Below are 25,488 nucleotides of genomic sequence, written 5' to 3' on the forward strand. Positions count from 1 at the left end.
TTTTCAAATCAAATTCAACTTCTGAGTTGGACTGATTCAATTTGGCAATCTAATTCAAAGATATATATTGAATTGCTTTAAAGACACGAACTGAAGATTCAAATTTGCCACAATCTACACAGCCCTAGTTTTCAATACTTCATTGCAGAATGATTTTTTAAAATTAATAATAAATATGCTCATTACTCTTGACAAAATGATAAAATTGTAAATAAACTGTAATTTAACATTCTGAATATTTATTAATATTTTAATCCAAAAAATGCCAGTAGAAGTTAAAACTTTAGTTATCAATACCTCTGTTCTGTCTTCTTCAAAAATTGTTTTAGTTCATCATCACAGTCCCCTACAATAACATGTGTCACATCTTCATTGAGTTGATTAAAACGAACAGCACCACCAGAGTTAATCAGCTTTTTCATCTTATCTAATTTCCTGGCACTAAAGCCACAAAGATAAATCTGGAGGAAAAGCAGAAAAATATTTGAACTAAAATAGGTAATTTAAAGATAGATTAGAGACTTCATATTCAATAGAAGACAATATATGTAGCTCAGGGTTGAACTGTGGAGTCTTTGGTGCTCTCTGAGCTTGGTTGTTTGCTTGAAAAGGCCAAACCATGGTTATCATGGACAGAACACAATACATACAAAAAGCCAAAGAAATACTGCAGTACAAAGACACCTATACACCAACCCAATACAGAAACTGGACAATCTGATCAGGAGAACTCTCAATGACCTAACCAAGAAAGATCAAATCAGAAAAGAACAGTGGTGGATGAAAAGCAGTGGACACATCCTCCCACGCTTCTACAGATGCCCCAAAATACACAAGCCCAAGCTCTTTGTCCAATTATATCGTTAACGTTGCCAAAGAATTTACAAAAAAGCTTGGACATTTCACAGAGGGGAGCAAATATACTATCAGCTCTCCACTACAGTGCCTCCAGAAAAATCAAAGACCTAAAAACAGAAGAAGGTGAAATTATGGTTTCATTCGATATCGCAACACTCTTTTTGTCAATAGATCTAGAACTAGCAAAAGAATCAGTATTACACAACCTAACCAAATACCCTAAGATCGAAATACACAGAATCATGAACCTCATCAACCTCTGCCTTACTACTTACTTTCAGTTTGATGGACAAATATACCAACAAATCAGAGGAACAACCATGGGATCACCACTCTCAGGATACATAGTAGAACTAATGCAGCGTCTAGAAACTATAGCACTCCCACACATACAACCAAAAGTATGGATTCAGTATGTAAACAACACTTTCGTCATAATAAAAAAGAAACAACTAGAGAAGACACATGAAACCATCAACATCTTCAAAGGAATAAAATTCACAAGGGAAGAAGAAAACTACACTCCACTACTCTTCCTGGATATCCTCATCAGCAGAGGAAACAACAGCAAATTAGAAATGCAAGTCTATCGAAAAACAACCCACACTAACCAAGTGCTCCATTTCACCAAAGTAACAACTCAACCTCCCACAAGAGGAGCTGTGTAAGAATAATATTCAGACGAGTACAGACACACTGCAGCAACCCAGAACACCAGAAAAAGGAAACAGACCACCTATACAACATCTTCCAACAAAATGGATACCCATGCAACTTTATCAAAAAATGGCTGACCACTCAACCCACTACAGCACAACCAGCACAATCTGTGAAAAGGATAACACGACCATACATCAAAAACATCTCAGAAACAGACTATTACAACCACATGGTGTCTCCGTAGCACACAAACCAACTAAAGCCCTCCAAAACACCTTTACGTAAACCAAAAGACCCAGTAGCCCAAGAAGAAAAAACAGGAATCACCTACAACAATAATGTGTATGGACTGTAACAGCCACTATGTAAGACAAACAGGCAGAAAACTAGCAGAGTGCATCCATGAACACTGACCAGCAGTCAGAAGACACAATGAAAATGCCTTAATCTCACAACACATGGACAGACTCAACCATAGCTTTAACTGGGAAACTGTGAGCATCCTAGACCAACCTAAATCCAAAAACACTAGGGAATTCCTGGAAGCTTGCATTCAGATAATCAGCCATCAATAGACACATAGAAATAAACTATATTTATACACCATTCAAAAGAGATAACAAAACAGCTAAGAAGGAAACAAAATGACCAGAACTCATCCCCTCCAGCAGCCTACAACCAGATAAGCAGGGATTAACACCAGTCAATCAAGCAGAAAACAATACCCTAATCAAGAAACTACCAAGGAGAAAATCACACCCCCATCAACACTGGCAAGGCAAGCTACTGTATATAAACAGGGAACAAACCCCACATTCACTAGCACTGATGATGTTACCTAGTCAGCTAATGAAACATCTGCAAGCAAACAACCAAGCTCAGAGACCACCAAGGACTCCACTTCATATTCAGTTACAGTATAATTCAAGTTTTGTCCGTATCATCTCCCAGTGTTGTAGAGATAAACTATTATTCATTACAGTATAGCTCATTACTATATACTAAATATTACTCTGGTACTAGCACAGCTCAGTATTCAGCATTTTTTCCAGTATATTCCTACTATTGATCTTCTTTAACCTTCCACAATATCAGTGAGGAAATGCATTAAAATAGGTTACCCTAATTGCATTTAATTCAATTCTAAGGGGAAAGTAAGTAATTTAACACTTAAGAGTATGTAAGTAATAGCTTCTGCCTCATTTTCTTGATGTCAGGCTGCAATAATAATGGACAATTGCTTTTAAACCATTATTCAGAGGTGTAACATCTGATTCTGCTTAGTAACATCCATGAACAATATAATTCCAGAAATTCTAAAGATCTAGAGAATAATAAATAAATTATCTGGGTAATTTTACAGTTGAACATGCACTATTAGACATACCCGGCATCCATCCAATAAATCGTCACGTGCTTGCAAAGAACTAATATTCAAGTTGTTCAGATCATCAGGAGGAGGATCCAGTCTGCTATTCAAAACAGAACTACATGATGTTTCATTAATGTCACTTAAGTTGATATTTGAAATGTGACTAACATCCGAAAGTGTTCGACCTTTAAATAAAATTCAGATGAAGAAATTATTTATGAGTACTTTTGAGAAAGTACATCAATATACCATCTACACCTTGCTTTCTCATTTCATAGAAGACTGAATAAAGGTAAAAATCCTACTGGACATTAATTAAATCTCAGTCTCCATTAACTTCTTCCTTCTGTCATGCTAAGTACAACATAGTTTACTATCAATGCGTGCAAAAAATTAACTTAGTACTTCCTAATGCTTACAAAGTAATGGCTATTATTTTTAATTATTTATTCACGATACAATATTTTCCAAGTCATGAATATTATTCTTCATTTTTAGGAAATACTGCAAAGAGGGAAGTAGTAAGAAACTGAAAGAGGAAAAATTATGAATGTATTACTTTGTTCAATACAGCTTATATGAACCTTTTTTAATTTAACTCCTTAACAACAATCCTGTGAGGTAGTTTGGCTGAGAGACAGACTGGCCCAAAGTCACCCAGAGTTTCCATAGCCTCCCCAGGTTTAATCCAACAACTAGACTATTATATTACATTAGCCCTCATGAAGAGATAGAATGACATACATAGAATTTCACTGTAATTATTTCATACGATGTCATAAACATACTTTGTAAGACATGCTTTTCACAGTTCTACAAGTAATTTCCTTCAATGAAAAGATATTAGCCATTCAGCTTATCATAACTGAAAACTTCTTTTCCCCATTAGTTTTGGATAGAATTGTGGACATAGTAGTCATACTATGCAATGTAAATAGCTTATAGCTCTGCAAATGTTGCTGAATTTCAATTTGCAGCAGCCTCAGCCAACATAACCAATGGAAAAAGATGCTGGAAAATGTAGTTCAATCATATCTACAGAGTCAAGGTGACTCATCTTGGTCTTTAATAGAGTTCATCAAATCTTTTGAAAAATACACTTTACAATTTGTAGGAGCATGTTTAAAGCACCTCTCTTCAAATCAATAAAACAACTGTGTCTTTGGGGGGCTCATATGGCTGCAAAAAGATACAGCTGCTTTATCAATTTGAAGAGGTATTTCAAATGGATTCCCACATGATGTGCCCCTCTTTTGAAGATATGCACAGCCATATTATATGCTTATATCTGAGTGTAATTATTTTTGTAGCAAATATTGTACTTTATAGTTTTTACAAGTACTCAGCACTCAACAAGGAGGTCTGAACATGCTCAGTAGCCATAGAAAGCTGCTGTTTGGAAGAAGAAAGGAAACATGGAAGGAATATTTGATAAGGGGATTGCTAAAAGGAAAAGTCCAGGTACAATACTTTGTTGTAAGGCTCACTTCCTCTACTTAAAAAACATAACAAAAATAATTTGAGCTTGGCTTCAGAATTCCCAAAACAAATAGTCAAAACAGTATCCAGGTCCTCTAAATACTTATGGACCGCTATTTTTCTAAAAACAAACAAATACTGGAACCTTAAGTCATTTAATAATTATACAAATAATCTAGATCATTCAGAAAACCTGCTCCTTTATGGAACGTATTACTTACTGTCTGGCTTGCTAGCTTGGCTTGTAGGAGTTGAAGTGCTTGGTGCACTATTTTGCTTTGTGCCGGGGACCATCAAATACATTGATTCATCCTGACAAAATCCCTTCTCAATGCTGTCAAAAAACCACTGCATGGATATACAGTGAACATTCCACCTTCTTGCACATTCATATTTCTGGCCTTTCCGAAGAAGAGACAAAATAAATTAATGTTACATTTCTTCTGAAACATGTAAACTGCACAAGCACATTAGATACACAAAGCAAGCTATTTCTAGACATTTTCTTAGATCAGTGTACTAAATCTCTTTGCCCCATCTGATTCTTTGTGTTGTGACTAGCTACAACACTATGGCAGGCAGTTTGTGAACAAGAAAGACTCCTTGCTTTGAAATTACCAAATGTGCTTACCAGCTAAAATGCTGGAGACCCTGTACGACTCACATATGGAAATCAGTGGAGACTGCAGCCACAAACTTATTTTTTGGACTACAGTGAAACACAAAGTGCTTACATTTTCTTTCTACTGATGATTTCTTAGCTCTGCATTGGTATTGGAACAATATAGCTGTGTCTGTGAGCATTTCTGCACTTGCAATAAGTAGCATAATTAGGTCATCACAGTGGCAATATATCACTAATGAAAACAGGCTTTATACTGCAACATCATTGGCTGGATAATGCTATATATTGTTAGTATAGAAATGCTCTCTACTAAGCCCTACTAGCTGTATCAATAAAATGTCATGTTTGGGATAAAGCGAAAGCCAGAGAAGCTCAACATTATTTTCTATTTTGTTTTACATTTTATGTACATAAATATGTGATACAACACTCAGAAATTTAAAACATGCCCATGAAATAGCCCTTGCAATTATTTTAATTCAGTAAGTAGAAAAATATATGGGACTGGACCCACAATTTGCTTCCACTGACAGGAGAATCACCTGAGTGGAGTTGCTCTCTGAACACTCCCAGCAGCATAAATGGGAGTGTTATATTTATGGATGACTCCCTTCATTAAGGAAAGTTCTCAACCGTTCAAAATAGATTTTTATATGGCATAGGAAGCTATACAGGAAAATATAAACAGACAAAAGCCACATTCTTTAAGTTGCAGGTGCAAGGAGCCCTTCCATTTGCCAAAGGTGAAGTCTGGATTTATTTTATTTTATTTATTTATCAAATTTACATGGCCACCCATCTCACGAGATGTGACTCTGGGTGGTGTATTGCAAAAAAAAAGATAAAACAATAAACATGTTAAACACAGTCATATACATACATACATACATACATATATACATACAAAAAAACACAAGAAATTTGATCAGCAACAGAGCCACCTCAAGATCTCACCAGTCCCCTGAGAACCCTAGGCCTGATAACATAGCCAGGTCTTGAGGAACTTCCAGGAAATAAGGAGGGATAGAGCTGACCTCACTTTGGGGGTGGGGAGAATGTTCCATAAGGCAGGTGCCACAGCAGAGAAAGTCTGCCTCCTTGGGCCCGCCAAGTGTAGTTCCCTAAGAGACAGGACCTGTGGCATGCCTCTCTTGCCAGACCTGATGGGACGGGCAGATGTAACTGGGGAGAGGCAGCCCCTCAAATAGCCCAGCCCCATGCCATGAAGGGTTTTAAAGGTCAAAACAGCATGTTCAATTGGACCCAGAAGCAGACTGGCAACCAATGCAGCCTGCAGAGCAGAGGTGTAACATGTGCTGTTCTAGCACACATAATTGCCTGCACCACTGCATTCTGCACCAGCTGAAGCTTATGGATACTCTTCAAGGGCAGCCCCATGTCCAGCACATTACAGTAATCCAATCGGGAGGTGACTAGGGCATGAGTAACTGTGAGCAGAGCCCCCCAATCCAGGAACAGGCATAACTGGTACACAACACAAAGCTGTGCAAAGGCCCTCCTAACCACCACCACTACCTGGCCTTCGAGCAGGAATTGTGGGTCTAGGAGGACCCCCAGATGTACACTGGGTCTGTCTGGGGCAGCACAACCCCATCCAGCACCAAAGATGGCACAGTCCTAGAACTGGCAGGACCCAAAACCCAAAGCCACTCAGTCTTGCCAGGGTTCAACTGAAGCCTGTTGTTCCCCATCCAGACCCTCACAACCTCCAGACACCGGGATAAGTCATCCATAGCATCGCTTAATTCCCTAGAGGCAGAGATGCATAATTGGGGATCATCAGCATACTGATGATATTTCACCTCATGGCAATGGACGATCCGTAGCCTATCATTTCAATTTAGCCAGCTGCTGGTCAAAGATTGCCCCAGTTCTAACCTAGACAGGCCTGCACTATGAAAAACTCTAAGGCAGTAATGTCCATAGCTACATTTTATTAGTAGTCTTATCTGCAGCCTTATCTCAAGAGGGCAAACTTACCTTATTTATCTATCCAGACTAATTTACTGCAATGCATTCATCCTTTAAAGTTTGCCCTTAAAGAGGATTCAGAAACTTAAGCCTGTATAAAAAACAGCTGCTCAAGAATTGAGAACTGTAATCAGATACACTGGTCACCAATGTGTTTTCAGGTTTGATTTAAAATGCTGACATCAACTTTTATAGTCCTGAGCACTTTCAGCTTGTGTTGCCTAAAACAACCATTCCATCATATCACTTCCAAGCCTCCTTATGATCAATCAAATCTTTATTGCAGCCATAGACCAGCCTTCCTTATGTGCCTACCTATAATACAAGCAGGTATACATAAGGAATAGGGCTTTCTTAGAAATAGTCTGCCATTCTTACAGCTGGTATCTGCTACATCCCTTCATTACAGTTTCCAAGCAGGTCGTAAAGATTTACTTCTTTATATTGGCACTTTATTTGGTTGTTCCATATATGAAGACTTCAGGTTAACTTTTACTTTTAATTTCATCATTGCTTTTATTATTGTCTTTAACATTATATTTATGTATTGTGCTTTCAAATTCTACTGTATGGTTTGGAAGGGTTTATTCTAAAAGAATATATTAAATATAAATTTTAAATAAATGTAATTATTTTGTAGACTTAAAAACATTGTAGAATGGGCAATACTAAAATTATTTGGTCACATTAATCATGTCAATTATATGATACCCTGAGCAAAAGAAAGTTAATAAGAAAAAATGGTCCTTATCAAACAAATTGAAAAAGTATTCTGTTTTCTCAAAGAAAGATTTAAAAGAAGACTATATTATGGAGAAAAGACCAATAAGTTACTTCAGTTTACATGAGATCTTCTCTTGCCCTGAATATCAAAATCCCTTTGGTAAATGCAGGAAAAAAATGGGCAGAAAGACACATGAAATTCAGAAGTTCAACCTTAACACAGAGGCAGGAGAGAAGAATGAAAATAATATTTGAAGTGATTGTAAATTATAAGTTTAAAATATTTTTATTGCCATAAAAAACTGTCCATTGTCTGTTGAAGTAGCACAACAAAAATAACAGCATAGTGAAGTATAAAAATATCTTCACTAACATGATTTGTTTGCAGCAAGTCCAGTAGAAAGTGATATAATGGGGATACCTCTACATTCAGGATTTAAGCCTAGTACAAAGTGAAATCTGATGCTTATAGTCTCCAAATATTTACACAAATACAAGCCTCCTCTTGAATTTAAGCTAAGCAGAAATATAATTGTGTCAAAAAAAATTTTTTACCTTTTGGTTCTTGAACAATAAGATGGGTACATTCATTCATCTTGAGCTGCCCTGTATACTGACCACCATTTTCAGTGGTGAGACGCTGGACTTCTTGTCTATCCATGCTGCTTAAACCAGTTACACAGATTGTACACCCAAGAAATGGAGGACACAGAAAGTCTCCCATATTTATGTCTGTGTATCTAATGATCCTATTGGAAACAACAATAATTATATCTCTTGATATTTCTTTGGAAAAACTGAATGGTGGATGAAGATGTATATGAGTACAGACAATGATGTTAATGCATCTAACTCAGAGGTATGACACCCTGATTTTAAGTGATGTGTGGGGAGCCACAATCCAAAAAATGGCAAGAGTAGAACCAGAACTAAACTTGATTTAATTTATATTTATATGTAAGTAAATTGAACTGATAGCCCGTTTGGTGTAGCGGTTAAGGCACCAGGCTACAAACTGGGAGACTGTGAGTTCTAGTCCTGCCTTAGGTATGAAACCAGCTGAGTGACTTTGGCCCAATCATTCTCTCTCAACTCTAGGAAGCCACTGACAAGCCACTTCCAAAAACGTTGCCAAAAAAACTGCAGAGACTTGACTTCTAGCAACTGGCTGGACAAGACTGACTCAAAGGCACACAGAAAAAAAAATTAACAATTACATTAAGTCAATAGGATTATTCCCTACATATATAATAATTGTCCCTCCTGTCCCATTAAAAATGAGAATTTTGTGGGAATTTTTGGAGTGACACTGGAGCCTGCACTAAAGTCTCTAGTGCCTCTGATTGAGAATCCTTGGTCTGACTTAAGACCCTCTTATTCTAATGGGTCTATTCAAAGTTTGATTAAGTTCTGATCCAGGGCTGTATGAGTTCTATGTAAGTAACTGAAAACAACACAGAATTTGTTGCATAAACTTAGATATTAAGGATATCATTCTTACATTTCTATCCTTTCTTCATCAACAGGTTTTTTTTCTTTGTAATGTCATTTCTCATTAAGGCATGAGCCTCACACTTTGCAACAAGAATGTTAGTTCTTTGTTAAGAAATATTACAGCTCAGAATTGTTTAGGTAGGGTATAATTGTCCAAAATGCATACACAATCTTCTTACCTGTGCTGTGACTTATCCCACAGGGTTTTTATCCAAGTGGGGAGCAAAATGGGTTTTTTTAAATTAGCAGCAACTAAGTATTTCTTGCTTCCAACTTCCCCAGCTATAAGATGGGTTACTAACACATTAAGATCTCTGTATATACGGCCACCCATCAACTGTACATATTCATGGACTTCCTCCTATAGGAAAAAAACACACTAGTAGATAAAAGCACATGAGTCAAATAGAGCTGCTAGATATCTTCAATATAAGCAATGTCACATTTCTATAATTTTCATAGAAGCACAGCTAAAGCAACAAGCAGTTTTATACTGCTCATTTACACATTTACACTGGTAAACCTGAGAAAATTCAGGAGAAAAGTTACAAAACATCAGAAAATTTATCATTTAAACAGTAAAAGGACCTGCTGAAAGTAGGTCACTTTGGGCTGAGAATAAAAATATCTTCAAATATTTGAAATATCGCTTTAAAATGACCTTGCTCCCCTGCCAGAAACAAGGATAAAGGCTATTAACCAATCATTTTATACCTTAAACATATCAATTTCTAAAACATCATTTATTTCTAAAACAACCTAAGTGCATGAGCAGGACCAAAGAGTTTTAAAGTTATTAGATATCTATTGAAGGTGTTTTAGGTGCAATAATAAAGAAGTTTGGTCCCTTTCATTTTGAATTCTATGCTTCTAAATCTATTCTACAGCTGATAATTACCAATGCTATAAGCCAGACATAAACCTATAAACACACTGAGAAAATAAACCTCCCCCCTGAATCTGAACACTATATTTATGAAATACTTTACCCTTGTTTCCTTTGGAAGACTTGTACAAGATATTGTTACATCAGCCATTGTCATATTGAATACTGGATGGTCAGCCTTTGGGACACATCGTTGATTCTGCATACAGTAGACAACTACCTGTGGTCCCACAATCCTACAACCAAGCTGAAAAAAAGATAAAGCAAGAAAGTTAATAGGGTCCTTTTTCCTCAAAGGAATTTCCCAGCCAGCTAATATATACTAACATCTGAAAAAAAAAATCTATGTAGATAGATTTGCAGTCTTTCAAAAGATCAACAAATACAGAGTCATCTTTTTCTCTCTAACTGCATTCTCATTCTTCAAGAAATACAGTAGGAAGAGAAATTGGCATTAGAAATTTAACCTACACTACATCATCATCTATTGGTTATTTGTTTAATACCTAAATACAGAAGTGGAATGGAACAAAATTCACTGCCCTGTCATTCATCTGATTATGTGCCATCAAGTCATTTTCGTCTCCCAGCGATCACATAGCATTTACTAGCTCAACTGATTTTCCATTCTTTTATATATTTTACAAACAAGGATACTGTTTACCAAGATATCATGGCAAAAGAATAACAATATAAATAAAATGCAAACCTTTTGAAGATGATTAAAAACAACGCCACTAAACTGATCGCAAATATAAAGGGATTTGTCATTCTCTTGTATTCTAAGTGCAGCTTCCTTTTCAAGAATCTGAAGACATTCTTCTGACTGAAATTCTTTGATGGACTGCAAAATGCACAAACACCAAAGAGTTAAGCTTTCCCTGCATTTGCAAGCCCTGCTTTCTCAAAGGCACTTGCTATCCAATTTCTATCAACTCATGGGTCAAACTGGATTGGAGCAGCATGGTAAACATGAGCAAGGCCACTTTTTGCTTTGATGTTATTGTTATTATTATTACTTTAAAACAACGAAACAATAAATAATTAACTTTAAATGTTGTTTTATTTTGAGGGGAGTAGAACAATCCTCACCAACGGATTTAATTTTTCAGTAGGAGACATTATGTCACTGAAATATTTTTCCCCTACTAATGAAAAATGCTGCAGGCTTTTGGGGGAGGTTGGAACTATATGAGAGGTGTATGGTTTCCTCCAGCAGTTCTAAATCAAAAAGTTTATTCATTAACAGAGAGAGCAATAACACTGAATAAGGAGTCCCACTGTTGTAACATTGCCTACTGATGAAAAAAATGTGGGGTTTTTAATCTTTTGAAATTGACTTTTGAGAAGGAGAGTGAGCGTGCTGTCAGGAGTTGGTGACAGCAAGGAGAAGAAGCTGGACAGGATTGGCTGGAGTTTGGGGGAAGCAATGCAGAGACATTCAAGGTGTGCATGGAGGCAGCAAGGAAGTAGAAAGGGGAATGGGAAGAGATAGAGGAGGGATACATGGAGATGAGAGCAGGAGACATTCTCATTTAAAAATAAGGAGCATATAATACAGAGAAAGCTACAGCTATTATCAGATGTAGCTCTGTTTACTTTTTCCATGGTTCAACAGCTTCTCATCAGGAAAAGAATCACCACCTTTGCTATAGGACTGTAACTCTAAGAGGCAATATGCATAATTAGCATACTCTGGAAAAGATGAAGAACTTTTGGCCCTCCAAATGATCTGGAATTTTAAACCCAGCATTCTCCACCATAGAGTTGGCCAGAGCTGGTAGAAATCCTACCTCCTATCTTTGGCATAATCAGTCTTCCCTAACATCAGCAACTATTGGTTAGCTGGAAGCTTTGAGGAGTTGATACGTACAGTCTACTGGATGCCTAAGGTAGGGAAGGCTGATTTAAGGAATCTCAAATTTGAAATTTAAAAAATGCACATATTTCTCTATACTGTACTAGACAAAGGTTCAAATGTGCAAGCAATTTCCACTGAAAATGCAGAAATTAAAAATTAGCTACAACTTCCAATTTCCTAGATACTAAATTCTTCAGTTAGGCCTTGGTTTGTAACACATGCTAACTCAGATTTATTATTTATTAGCTTTCATCCAAAGTCTGAAAGTCAGACTGTTCACAGGAGCTGGCAGAAGGCTTGCTCTCCCATGGTATCAATCAAATCTTATTTGATTCAATTCAGATGTACTTAGGACCCACTGAAATCAATGGGACAAAGTTAGTCCTAACTATAGTTACCAAAATCATTCCTGCCTAAAGGTTGTTTTTATGAAGGAAAAGAGAGGTGCACTAAGAAATTCCTGCCATTAAAAGCACATATGTTCAATGAATACAAATGACTGACCAGACAATTTCAAACACATTAAAATAAGCATACCTCAAGGGCCTGAAGAAAAAATTCTGAACTTTCCGCAGTTTTTATAAACTTCACAAAATATGGCTCCTTGCTACCTTTCATTATTTAACTAATAAAGAAAAAAGAAAGTATGTCATTAGGGTTTAAAAAAAAACAGGTCAATGGAATAATCATCTGTAAATAGCTGTCTATCCAAGGAACATTTTAGGTGGTTTGGCTGCCAACAAACATTTTTCCAAATCAAGTAATGGTAAATTGTTGAACCATCATATTAAAAAGCACCTTTCAGATTTGTTGAAATACAGGCATAAATCACAAATCTGATCAATAATGACTGATCCTATCGTCTAAAAAACAACATTCACACTGACATCAATTATCTGTAAAATAATTATTACTTAAATATAACCAAGTTCCTGGAGTTGAATTAATATATTCTAAGCTAGCTTTTTCGAGAACAGAAAGTTTCTGTCTGGAGCTTCACGAGAAATGCAGAATTTAAAATGTTACACTGTGAAATGCAGTTGTGTCTTACAACTGCTCAAATCCTTGAAAGGAACAATTTTTGGTAGTAATTTTTGAAGATGAATAAAAAATTAGGTTTCATAGCTAGGTTTTTTTTTTTTAATCTATCTGAAAACTCTGAAACACAACAGATAGCTATACTCCCAAATACCTGTAAAAAGCAAAAGACTGTTCATTCATATACAGAAACTGTCAAAAGGATTAATAACTGAACTCAGAGATCAAGGTGTTGGGACTAGGAGCAGGGAGTCCTTGCCCATCCTTAGTCACAGAAGTTCCTTGAGCAACTTTGGACAAGTTTCTCTCTCTCAAACCAACCTACCTCACAGAATTGCTGCTGTAGGAACAAATATAAAGAAAGAGCACTATGTATGGCACCTTGATTTCCTATATAAAAGGTGGGATAGAAATCTAATAAAGAAAAACATAACTATGGTTCTTTTCCTAGTCTTTGTGCTGTTCTCCTTTTTGCAAAATTATACAGCAAATCTAAAAACCAAGATCTTCTCTAGATCTAGCAGAGCCATAGTAGACAAAAATACACTTGATAAAATCTTAAGGAAAATATCTGATCATGAAGTAGCTAACTGTAGCATGGAGCTTCTTTCATATGGGTGGGTGTATTATGCTCCCTAAATATAAAATCATTAAGAGTACAGAGAGAGATGGAAAATCCGTTCTTCACAAATCATCGTAGTGTAGCACAAGGCTTCCCAAATTTCCCTATATCAATCCCCTCAGGCTAAACAATGGAAATAAACAAACAATAAATAATAAAACCGCTGTGACCGGTTGATGGTTTTGACAGATGGCTATTCCTGCAGGTCTAGCCATTTCTCAAAACTTGCTCTGAGTTTTGGCCTTCGCTTTGCTAGGCTCACACAGGCAAAGTGGGAGTGCTGTGGGTCATAACAAGAACTAGGGTTATCAGAAGGATGATCTTTCCCCCTGCTTATCATGCAAAATATTGGGAAGTGAGATGATGTAATAATGCAATAGCATGGTTTCGGATTTATATTGTGCAATTGCTGTAGGCATAAAACCATCATAGAAATGCAAAAGGTCTCAGAGAGATGCAACCAGATTAGGCAGGCCAGGAGGGTCCTTCTTCCCACTCCTCAGCAGTCTTGCAACTCGCCTACCCCCCCCCCCCATCATTCCCAGTCAGCAGGTGATGGGGATGACGATGGGAGGTGTAGTTCCACACACCTGGAAGGCTCCGGATCAGAGAAGGTCATCTGAAACGCTTTAGCACCCGAGGTAGGTCGCGATTAGACCAGTGACAGAGGAAAACCTATCCCTAATCTCGGACACCGGCGACGATTCTGCATCCTCCCACCCGCTTCCTGAGAAATGGCAGTAGGAACTCTTCCACAGGTAACGGCGGGAGACGGAATAAAGTCAGGAAATTTAGGGGAGAGATGAAGGCAGAAGCGGCACGAGACAAAGTTCTCTCTTACCCGCCTCCCTCACCGCCACCCTTCAGTCCTTCGCTGTCACTTACCCCCCTCGGAGTCTTCCCCGGAACTCCAATCTTCCGAAGTCTGGCGGGAAAGACCAGGATGCTAAACCACGCATGCGCAAAATATCATTAAGCCTCTCGCCATTCTTGACTACGCGTCGCCATGTGACTGAGAATTAAGCCGAGCCATTCTTAAAGGCACCGCCGACGCGGATGCAGAAGCGCAGCCAAAAAAAAAAAAAAAAAACTTGCAGGAGTTTATGGTTCCTTTAAGCGTTAGAGGGCGGGGCTTATTTTTTGTTATTTAAGCAAGTTTTCCGCCGAGTTTTCTTGGAGTGGGGATGGTTTTGTGAGGAGTGTGCAAGAAAGCGATCATATACGGCTAAGAGAACAGTTTTTTCCTAACCTATTCGGGGGATTTATGGATGCCTAAGAGTCTTGCTGGATCAGCTGCAAAAACCTGGATGAGTACTAGACGGTATATTCACATTTTGGATGTTTTGGTGCAATGTGCATCAGTTGGAATCTGCTTAGACTGAAGAGCGTTTGCCATTTTAAAGCCAATTCTATTGGTTGGAAGATCGATCGGAGCCCTTCTCTATTTTCTTTTAATTGTAGCATCCTGAATAACTTATTGTCACCATCTCACTGCTCAGCCCTAAGTGTGTGTGTATATATGTGTGTGCATACTATATATTTTTTAAACAACTGTTGAAGTGCATATTCCAAAATGCATGCTTGAAAGAACTACTTTGCACATTCCTGTAAACTTGTCCATTTGGTCTTACTTTCTGCTTCCTGGTATTTATTAAACCCAAATACATAAAACCTAATGGAGCACCCTTATGTGTCTTTAATCCCTCCAAAAGTGTAAAAAGACTAAAACTGGTCTCAACAAAGCTGGTCTTCAAAAACACCATACAAATTGAAATAAATAAATACTGTTCTTGATTATTTCTGGGTATTAATATTTTTCATCAATTTATCTGGAGTAAATATTAAATAGAACTGACCTGTAAATTAATGTACTCTCTCTAGTTTAAGTTGCTGAACTGTATTTCCAGCATTCATCGTAATTGGCTATCTTGATTGTGCCACTCCAATGTTTGGATTCAGCAACCTCAGGAGTCTGCTTATTTTCCATCTTTGCTTTAAAAATCGGTGTTACGCTGGCCATTTTTCAGGTCTCAGGAATAAATGCTAATTTTAGAGAGAAATTGTATATTTTAATTAATTTCTAATTGCATACTTTGATTATTTAAGAACTCTTGAGTAATACCAGGACCTAGAACTAAATTAAGTTAGAACTAAATGTGCTGTTCTGGTGTTTTTATGCTGGTATTCAGTTCCTGCCAAGAAATCATGCTTGATTTTTGTGGTTATCAATTGTTGACTTGATACAAGGATGCCCATATGTGCAGTTTATGCATACAGGCAAAGGGTTGCTTCACTTGATTTTGCAATTGTCTTTTGTTATCAGCTAAATAATTTTTAAAAGAGTAAATAGGAAAAGGAGGCAGGAAATGGATACTTACCGTTTGCCCACTATTTAGGACAGGGGTTTTCAAACTCGTTCAGACTGCAGAACCTGTTAGTTGAAAGAAAAAATTCCTGGAATCCCTGATCAAGAGGTGAAGCCCCAGTGACAGAAAACTGGATATGTTTGAATGAACCTTTCCCCCCCTTAGTCTCTCTTGGAACTGCTTGAGTTCTCCCAAGATCCTAGGTTTCTGCGGAACATAGATTGAAAAATTCTGTGTTAGGAAACAACCCGTGGGCTACAAATAGCAGACATTATTTCTGGTATCTGATGTTATCTGAGTTTGAAAGCTTTTTGATCCTGGAGTCTCCCAAACATTAAATCAATTGCATTGTGTATTATAAAAGAAGAGGGGAAATTATTTAATACATGGCTGGAGAGTAATCATATATGTTCTTGGCCTACCCTCTACTTTTTGGAGTGCATTCCTCAGCATGCTGCTCAAAAGCCAAGTATAGTCCTCAACCCTGAAAAACTTGTACAGCCAGATCTAGTTCATCCCTTCAACCTCAAAGAACTGGTATATTGTAGCTCAGAGATGGGCAATCTTTGGGTGGCCAAGGGCGGTGCTCAACGTTGGGGGAGCTGATGAGCATACAGTAGGTAGGGACATATCTCATTTTGGGAGGCGCTTTATTAACTGTTTATTAATTTATATATTTAGGAATTGTAGTGCAGTTTTCATTTATTATCATTGTGGGATTTATTTATCACCTCATTCAACTAAGACTTATATTTCCTACCTCAGAATATGGAGAAATGGCTGTCAGTTTTCAGCACATGTGCATAGTTTGAAGTTCTAAAATGTAATGCTTTCTTTTCTGTTAGGAATAATAATGCCAGACAACATGGTAGAAGAAAAACGAAATATCAGCTTATTCACTGTTAAGTGATGTTTACAGGTCAAATAGAGCAGTTTTTGTTGACTCAAGTGCCTTTAGCCTAAAACAATAAATGTAAAACAACCAGTTGTTGAATATTACTGAGAATACTTCACTTTATTCTGTGTGTACTCTATGCGTGTTTGTATACACATACACTCTTATTTTATTCCCTTCCTTTCCATCAAAATGGATGTCCATTCGACAGGCGTTGAGTTTTAAAGTGTTGCACTGTGCTAGGAAATAGTTATTTTATATGTACCACTCACTGGGTGGGTTTTGATCCCCAAGCAGAGGCTGTTCCAGAAATACTTGTTGGAGGGAATGAAAGTCTAGCAAAGATCATTCTTGGTAGAGCAAGGATTTAATCTGCTCAATAGATGGTCATCCTGTGCTGTGACTGAAAGCTTATAAATAGTTTGGAGAAGCCATGCTTCCAGTTAGAATCTCCCCTGGCTCATAGCAGTGCTATTCTGAAGTTGCTTTGTACAAGAATAAAACATAAATCCTTCAGGAACCCAGAATATAAGCAAATAACATTTAATGATTTAATGTGTTGTCCAAACATGTTTTTATGGCTCAATTGCTGACAAGGCAGTTAAAAGCAAATTTGCTTATAAGTTCATCCCACTGTTTTTGGATAAAATCTCTTCCGTATAGGCAGAGATATGATGGTAGCCTGACTTTGTTCCCTATTTATTTTCCCCACATTCTTTACACTTCATCTTTGAGATTCAATAGCAACATTAATTCTATTGCATGCAAAAGATCCCATGTTCAATGTATGGCATCTTCAGGGCAGGCTAGAAAAGACATTTAATGCCCCTGAAAACCTTGGGAACCAAGGCTAGCCTGTGCAGACAATTCTGAGCAATTTGATCAATGATCTGACTCAGATCAGATCAGCCTCTTTTTCCCTGTTAAAATGGGGAGAAGATAGTTTTGACCGTAAGAGACTTCATTTAATTTGGGGGGGGGGGGGAATGGGAAGGTCTTTGTTTTTTAAACTATGACTCACGTTAAAAGAACAATGAATAAAAGAATAAAATAGCAATAAAAATCAAGCCTTAGATCCAATTAAGAAATCTGGAGAGTAAAACTTTAATTTTTGCTGTAATTGTTACACCAAAGCCAACAGCTTTTCACCAAATTACCACCAAAACAATCACCTTAAAATAATAATTTAAAATTAAAACTTCTTCCTAGCACAGAAAAATAATGCCTACAAAAGGAATTTTACAAGCTGATGGGATATGATGTTCCTAAAAGGTCTTTCCTCTTACAATCAACACTTTAGATTTCCTAGCCATTCTCATCAGGCTAGATAGCCTTTGCTCCCATCCAAATTCATAGCTTAGTAATTTTCTGAAATGCAAACTTGTGCTAAGTCCATCTTTGTAGAGCCATACAGGAAACCTGCAATATCAGAAGCATTCATAATGCAATCTAATGCTTGATTACACAGAAGTAAGACCTGTTCAGCGGGACTTACACTAACACCACCAAAAATATGAGTAGAATTGCAGCCTCAGTACATTTAGAGAAGATGAGGTGCTTTCTTATTCAAAAAATGAAACCTGTCAAAACTCATTGAAATGAACTAACTTGTTTGGTCATTCATGCTACATTAGACTTAGCAAATGTGTCCTGCTGTAAAAGATGTTTTAAATATATCTCAGATGTCATAGAGCAGTGATGGCGAACCTTATGGGCTTGGCGTGAAAATGCCTCACTTGACTCTGCTGGTGTGTCACCCACCCCCGAACAAAAGAGAAACAATTTTTTCAATATTCATTTATTTAAAAAAAAAATACAGTCCAATCATATGTGGTGTTATGTATTATATAAAGAAACATCAAATAATTACAAAACTGAAATACAAGTAAAACAAACTCAGCTTCTTTGGTAACTCAAACAGAATAGTTGTTGTCAGGTGTTGGTGAACTCTGGCATTTCACCCAAAACTTGTGGCGTGTCACGTTTGACACACATGTCGTAGGTTCGCCATCACTGTCATAGGGTATAGTGTGCTTTACTCAAGCAAAGGTTTGATTCTCTTCACTGCCTGTAGTATTCCCAATTAAATCTATAATATTTCAACTTGAACTGCATGTAATATTCATGTACTACATAATTGGTGAACTGATGTCACCAGAACAGGCTTCATCCAGTTCAGATCTGGTCTTTTAACACCAAAGTAGCTTTGTTAGAAGTGGCTTGATCCTTTAGTAACCTCCCTTGAGTCCAGTCCATAAAGTTGAATCCGTAAAATCCTATTTTTCTATATACACATTCTTCATAAGATTGCTGAAATGCCCTCATTTCCAATAGAATATCAGTATGTGGAACTACTCTGTTCCAGAGGTTCTTCACACAGGAAGATATAGGAATTTCATAGATGGAAAAAGCTGATGACATATTTTCTAAACTTCTCACTGGCAAAAGCATAGATCAAAGGATTGATACAGCAATGAGCTACTGCAAGTGTTTCAGTCAGTTGCAATGCTATATTCATTCTCTTTAAATTGTCACAATTGTCAACAAAAAACGAAGTGTGGAATAACTGGAGCAGAAGAGCAATGTTGTTTGGGGCCCAGAAGAGGAAATAAATAATTATGATGATAAAAATAAGCCAGACTGTTTTGTTCTTCTCATTCTTGGATTTCCACAGGGTGTTTAAAATGCATACATAGCAGAAGGTCGTAATTATCAATGGAAAAATCAGACCTACAAAGAACTTTTTCAGTATAAGGAACTTGTTCCATGCAAAATAACTTTCATATGGAAAATGAGAAGTGCAAGATTTCCTATTGTTTTCCATCTGTAATCTGAAAAAAACAAATCCTGGTGAAGAGATTAAAATTGCCAGGCCCCATGTGTGAATGCTTGTAATGATACCATAGCGTTTCACCCTGGCTTTTAATGCAGATGCTGAATAAACTATGTCTAGATATCGATCAATGGACAAGAGGACGATGAAAAAGCTTCCACTGTAGAAGCATAAAAAAAAGATTCCAGTGTAAAATTTGCACATTGTGTCTCCAAATACCCAGTCGTGTACTGAATAATAAATCCGAAATGGGAGTGAGAAAATGAAAAGCAGATCAGAGATGGCTAAATTTAACAGGTATATATCAGTCATGCTCTTGAACTTCCTATATTTGATGAGGACCAGCACAACCAGCACATTGCCCAAAAGACCAAAGATGAATACCAAAGAAAAAAGGGTTGGTATGACATTAGAACCAAATTTTTGGACACCCTTAGCATGGCATGGTGTTACTATACTTCCATAGTCAAATTCAGTGGTGGTAAATCCTTCAACTGTTCCATTTATCAGATAGTCCATCTTGTTCCCTGTTACTAAAAAAAAATAGTTTTTTACATGTTAACAAGAGATAACATAAAGCATCTGTACCACAAGCAAATAATAATAATACAGTGATTTCCATATACAAGAAAACAGACTGAACTTTCTACCTAGGAAAGAAAAATCAAGAAATAAAAAGTAGTTTGGTGTTCAATTGGGTAGCTCTTAGGGTACCACATAACTGACTTACTGAAGATCTGTTACAGTTAAAACTTGACTAAACCAGTAAACTGAAAAATGCTGTATTTGGGGAGAAAAATAGAAAACTGAAAATTCTGTTTATACTAATTGACCTGTAATAGGTTTATGCTCACATAAAAGTTTTCAAGTGACAAATACAGTACATGCAAATAAATTCAGCCTTCCAAAACCTTGGATCACCCAGATTCACTTAACAGGAAGTCAAACTAGACCTTATGGGTTACTATTTAGTAACTGAGATGTTCAGATTTTGTTTACATTCAAATATGGATGTTTGGAAGAGAGTCAGTTTTGGACTTTTAAAAGTTTTCTACCATTTAAGACTGAAACATGTATGGAAAGTAGCTGAGGCAGATATGAATCAGAATGTAGATTTATTTTTCCACAGCTGTGAGAGTCTGCAATTTTAGAGGCAGTGTTAGACATTCTGACTTGTTTGAACTACTGTTTTCTGAATATTTATTTTTCACTGTTTTTATTATGAAATGAAACCTCATAGTAGTATCATGGCTTCAGTTTCCTGTAATAGTGCTACAATTTTCACTCTCCAAACTCTTAGATGTGGGGTGATAGTAATTTATGAACATCTACACTTCTCCCAACTCAGAAATGCTGAGACTAAGAAGTGAACATCATTTTGCCATGGTCCCAATCTCCTCACTTTCACTCTTTTAATTTTGAATAGAAGAGACCAAAGAGTTGTAGGAATAAAATGGTATTATTGAAAAGAATGCAGAATCCATGTTTGGGAAATACATTTATAGAGCTAAGAAAAATGTCCCAAAGATTCATGCAAGTTTTTGAATTTTCAAAACCTTTCCTTAGGATTAAAGATAACAAATCATGGATGATTTGTAAACTTCATGGTACACAATCTGTTCCAATTTTTTGAATTTAATTTCTTGCCTTATCCCTTGCTTCTTTTCCATTTTGTCTGATTTAAAATTCTCAAGAATCAGAAATCCCACAGTCTCTTTTGCCACATGCTTTCTAAAGGTATAGCATAACTACTGATTCTGCATTTTTTTCATCACAGAGTAGAATAGTTACCCTTATTTTTTTATAAACACCTTAATTAGTCTATGGAGAAACACATGAAATATAAATAATGTAAGAAGGAACCAAGAAGGAACTATCATAATTATTTACTTTCATACACTGTATTTAATCTACAATTTTATTCACATAGCAGTATAAGAACTTTTCCAATGTAATTCTTTTACTACGCTTAGATTTGTGAGAAGGACATATTCTCATGGCAGGAGTTAATTGAAGAAAACAGTCACAAAGGCTTGTATCTATGTGTTCCCTGAGGAATGAAACAGAACAACATCATTGGAAGGGGAGAACAGAGTTTTAAAAAAGAAGAAGGGAAACTGGGAACTAATAAAAATCTCTATGTTAATAGGAAGGAGGAGGAGGAGGAGGAGGAGGAGGAGGTAGGGGAGGAACTGTGGAAACTTCCTGTGAAGTATCCTCAATTTTGAAGTTACTGATTATGCAGAGGATTATTTTGCAACTTTACTCTGCCAGCAGAATTGTATTTCCTACACACTAGCTCTGTGAAGAAAAAGCTTTAGTAGTTCAATCCTTCTAAAAGCGAGGCTGCCCCTCCTATCAGTTCCTGAGTGATCCATCTCTGCAATCAAATCAGAAAGTGAACAAACAGAGAGTAGGAGCCCTGCAAAATCTGATTCATGACTGAGTCATGGAAAAGGGGGATTGAAGAAAAGGAAGTGCGTCTTCTCCCTCTCTCCCTCCCTCCCTCCCTCCCTCCCTTCCTCAATTGTTGCTTTTTCTAAAACTCAACACTCCCCTTTTAGCATTACCTTCCATTATTATCTTCTTTAGAAAATGTTATATTGCAAAGATGAACACATTTTAATCATACTTCTTCTCTATATTTCAGTAGCGTAAAACACTTTTTCCTCCTAAAGGAAAACAAACAAGCAAGGATATCCTTTTGATCATAATGATACTCGATGCTTCATAAGGCTTAAAAGTGTCCTGCTCACTGTTAATGAGGTGATGAATGTATTTCTCTGCCCCTTCACCTTTCTGGAGAGAGAATCAGGGATTTAAATTTCCTGTTGTTTTTAATAAACAGTATACATTCATATATTGAATATATTTGATAATTCATTCATCTTTGATATTGAAACATTATGATATGTAATAATTACCCCTTTTTGCATTAGTAGGTTACATTGCAGGCTTAGAAGTGTGAGAAGGAAATCAAATTCTCCCCCCACCCATGTCAGCAGGAAGTCAAAGCTTCCCATTTGTCTCATTCTATCATCACTTATCTTAAACAGCAGTCAAAGCATATGGCTAAATTATAGTAAGAATGGGCTCACCTAAAAAGATTAAGACCTAACAGAAAGAATCAAGAGTCCTCCGCCCTAGCCCAAAATTAAATAACTAAAGACTTGGCAGGAAGGGCCAACATTCCTTAAACCCAAAAATCCAATCATAAAAAGATTTCTTCCCGAAGAGATCTACATTCCAGTTAGACAAGACCAGATAAGGCAAACACAGCAAACCCTAGCTCAGTAGGTACCTGACCTTAGAACGCTCCCTAGTCAATTGCTCCTTAGCCTAGTCAATTCCACCCGCCAGCGCGCTCTCCTGGAATCCCGGCTAATTACCTTTTCTAAGAAATCCTAGAGGGCAGGTTTCCCTTGCACTTTTTAAGGATCTTCCCTATAAAAGGGGATTCCTGGGAAGCCCCGATGTGGCTGCCCCAACAGCTGATCCTCTTGTGTATCTGGCTCTCAGAAATAAAGTCTTCTCTCTCCTTCAAGCAACCGCCTGTGTGTTTATTCCCAGCTCGGAGACGAACCTCATAAGTGTGCATTCTAACAGAAGTTAATGCAACATTCCTACTTCTTTCTCACTGTTTTGCTTGTTATCCACATAAATGCAATAAAGAATTCCATCACTTCTCTAGCTTAAATTGACTTACCTGTTTACAAACTTTTAACAGGTGATCTTGATTTTTTTTTCAGACACAGCATAAAACTTGAAAATAATGCACTTAAGCAAAAACGTAATTTTTCTTTATGAAGAATTGTTCAAATTCTGAAAAACTCCTAGTCATTTTCTCTTAAAAAAAAAAAAAATCAAGAACCAGTTTCCTTCTTTTAAAAATAATCCCTTGGCATTTTCCTCACAAGTTTCTTAAGTCTCTAACTAAAAGTCAGTCGACTCTATTATATACATACAGTGCAAGCTGTTAAAACACCCCAAAGCCAGTATTTTATCTTTCACTGCACATTTTACTTATCAGTAAATATAAAAATCTGATAATTTTCAGACAGCAAATGTGTTAGAAAGGTTTCAGTTCTGCAGTTTAGTGATAATGATATCAGAAGTGAAGAGTCGTTGAGATAACTGACTTGGTCTTATAGAGCACGTAGGGCTGGATCAATCCTGGGCAGCTTTGCAAAGTGGGTCAATGTGCTCGAAGCCAGATAAAGCAAGACACACTACATATGGAAGAGTAACTTTGGTCGTATTAAGACATGCCTCCGGTAGCATGCTAGCTATCTGGCTTTGGCAAGATTTCACGTCAATCCCAGATCAGTGTGAGTATCAAAATAATAGGAAAGTAGACTTACATGAACTGAAATGCTCCAAACTAAATCACACAAGTATGGTTCAAAGGCATACTGCAGCATTTTGAGAAATAACTAATGGTGTGCAAAGACCATTTGATCTCATATAGAGTTCTGAAAATTACCCAGTCTAGTCCATGATGATCTGCATATAATCTGATACAATTTGTAGCCTGGATCTGAAGTGAAATTTCAGTGAAAAACTTATAATCAAGCATGAGAAAAAACACAATTGCAGTGAAATTGTGATTTCTCAGCATAACAGAGTGAAATATTCCAGCAAACTAGATTTTTAGAAGGGAATAGAGTACGGTAAATTCATAGTATTGGTGCAAAGGGGTTAGGTTTAAAACATTTTCATTTTTGACAGACTGAAATGTTATTGTGTTGTGATACAATGTGATAAAATTTGCAGCAATAATAATCTGTTCCATGGGGGATATACAATTCAAATAATTTAATAAGTGATTAAATAATAAATAAAATCAATCTTCATCAAGACCAGATTAGTTAGCTATGGCAGTTCAGAAAAGAATGGTTTAGAACAACTGTTTAGAATGACACAAAAAAACAATGACCAGTAGCTCAAAAATGATACTTGGATCATTCTGAATTGAGGACAGATATGTCCATCACTGAAATCTAGTTTTCCATCTCTCTCCCCACCATTTTAATTTTACATACATGATAAAAAATGTTGTCCTCTGCAGAGGTTCATGGACGCACAACACAATCAAACTGAGCTCCAGAATCAGAAGGAAGTGGGTTTAAATTGATCTACTCAATATATAAGGCCTCTGTTAGTGTCAGAATACTGGTAAATATTATGGCACTGTATTCTGACAATAATAAAACAGCTAATGCGGCTTCACTAGATGTGGAAAAAAGCTTTGATATAGTAAAATTAAGTTTTTGGAACAATTATAATAAACATGGATTTCCAGCTATTTTTATTTCTTGGACTAAATTTATTATTTTAATTCTTTTATTCAGGTAATCACTAATGGAATTACATTTTATTATCTCCTTTAATATTTAACTGGAACGTTTAATTCCACAGATTTGTGAAATTTGTGAAAGCACTGGTTCTCAGTGGCTTTCCAGGTGCAGTTCAATGTGCTGCTTATCACCTTTAAAGCCCTACAGGGCCAATTTACTTGCGGGACTGCCTCTCCCTGTAGGTATCTGCTTGTCCTACTAGATTAGATAGTGTGGGTGAGTTGCACACCCCCTCCCTTAAATGTTGCCACCTGAAGAGACCTTGGAGGCATGCCTTCTTGGTGGCTGTCCCAGCCCTCTGGAATGACCTCCCACCTGAGATCCAAGGGATCCTACTCTTTTAGCCTTCTGGCTCTTCTCTCAAGCATTGGACTAGGATGGGGGCTGAGTTGGGAGACTGTTTGGTCTGGTGTCTGGGGAGAAGGGT

At 36.9% G+C, this 25,488-nt stretch overlaps 2 protein-coding genes across 5 annotated transcripts in view; both read right to left on the bottom strand.

The window, feature by feature from the left end:
- The window catches only part of TOPBP1 (DNA topoisomerase II binding protein 1), a 41,474-nt gene extending 26,890 nt beyond the window's left edge, over positions 1 to 14,584 (bottom strand). For 2 of the 4 annotated variants that reach the window (XM_025173876.2, XM_025173863.2), the window contains exons 1-9: positions 14,496 to 14,584; positions 12,488 to 12,575; positions 10,799 to 10,933; positions 10,193 to 10,336; positions 9,383 to 9,564; positions 8,265 to 8,458; positions 4,591 to 4,770; positions 2,906 to 3,075; positions 298 to 461 (exon numbers count right to left, since the gene is read on the bottom strand). In XM_025173876.2, the coding sequence (XP_025029644.2) occupies positions 298 to 461; positions 2,906 to 3,075; positions 4,591 to 4,770; positions 8,265 to 8,458; positions 9,383 to 9,564; positions 10,193 to 10,336; positions 10,799 to 10,933; positions 12,488 to 12,568 (1,250 nt within the window). In that variant the 5' untranslated portion in view covers positions 12,569 to 12,575; positions 14,496 to 14,584. The other 2 variants (XM_007421729.4, XM_025173873.2) reach the window with 2 other exon arrangements.
- Positions 14,585 to 17,926: 3,342 nt separating this feature from the next.
- LOC103054863 (C-C chemokine receptor type 5-like) lies at positions 17,927 to 23,656 on the bottom strand. Its single transcript, XM_007421724.3, has 3 exons — positions 23,411 to 23,656; positions 22,275 to 22,376; positions 17,927 to 20,237 (listed from the first exon to the last, which is right to left on the bottom strand). The coding sequence occupies exons 2-3, from the start codon at positions 22,279 to 22,281 to the stop codon at positions 19,267 to 19,269; spliced, it is 978 nt and encodes a 325-aa protein (XP_007421786.2). The 5' UTR covers positions 22,282 to 22,376; positions 23,411 to 23,656; the 3' UTR covers positions 17,927 to 19,266.
- Positions 23,657 to 25,488: the final 1,832 nt, after the last annotated feature.

Source organism: Python bivittatus, unplaced genomic scaffold, assembly GCF_059951505.1.
Source record: "Python bivittatus isolate LINGU-HERP-01145 unplaced genomic scaffold, Pbiv_v1 ctg000610_np1212, whole genome shotgun sequence".
NCBI classification, from domain to species: domain Eukaryota; kingdom Metazoa; phylum Chordata; class Lepidosauria; order Squamata; family Pythonidae; genus Python; species Python bivittatus.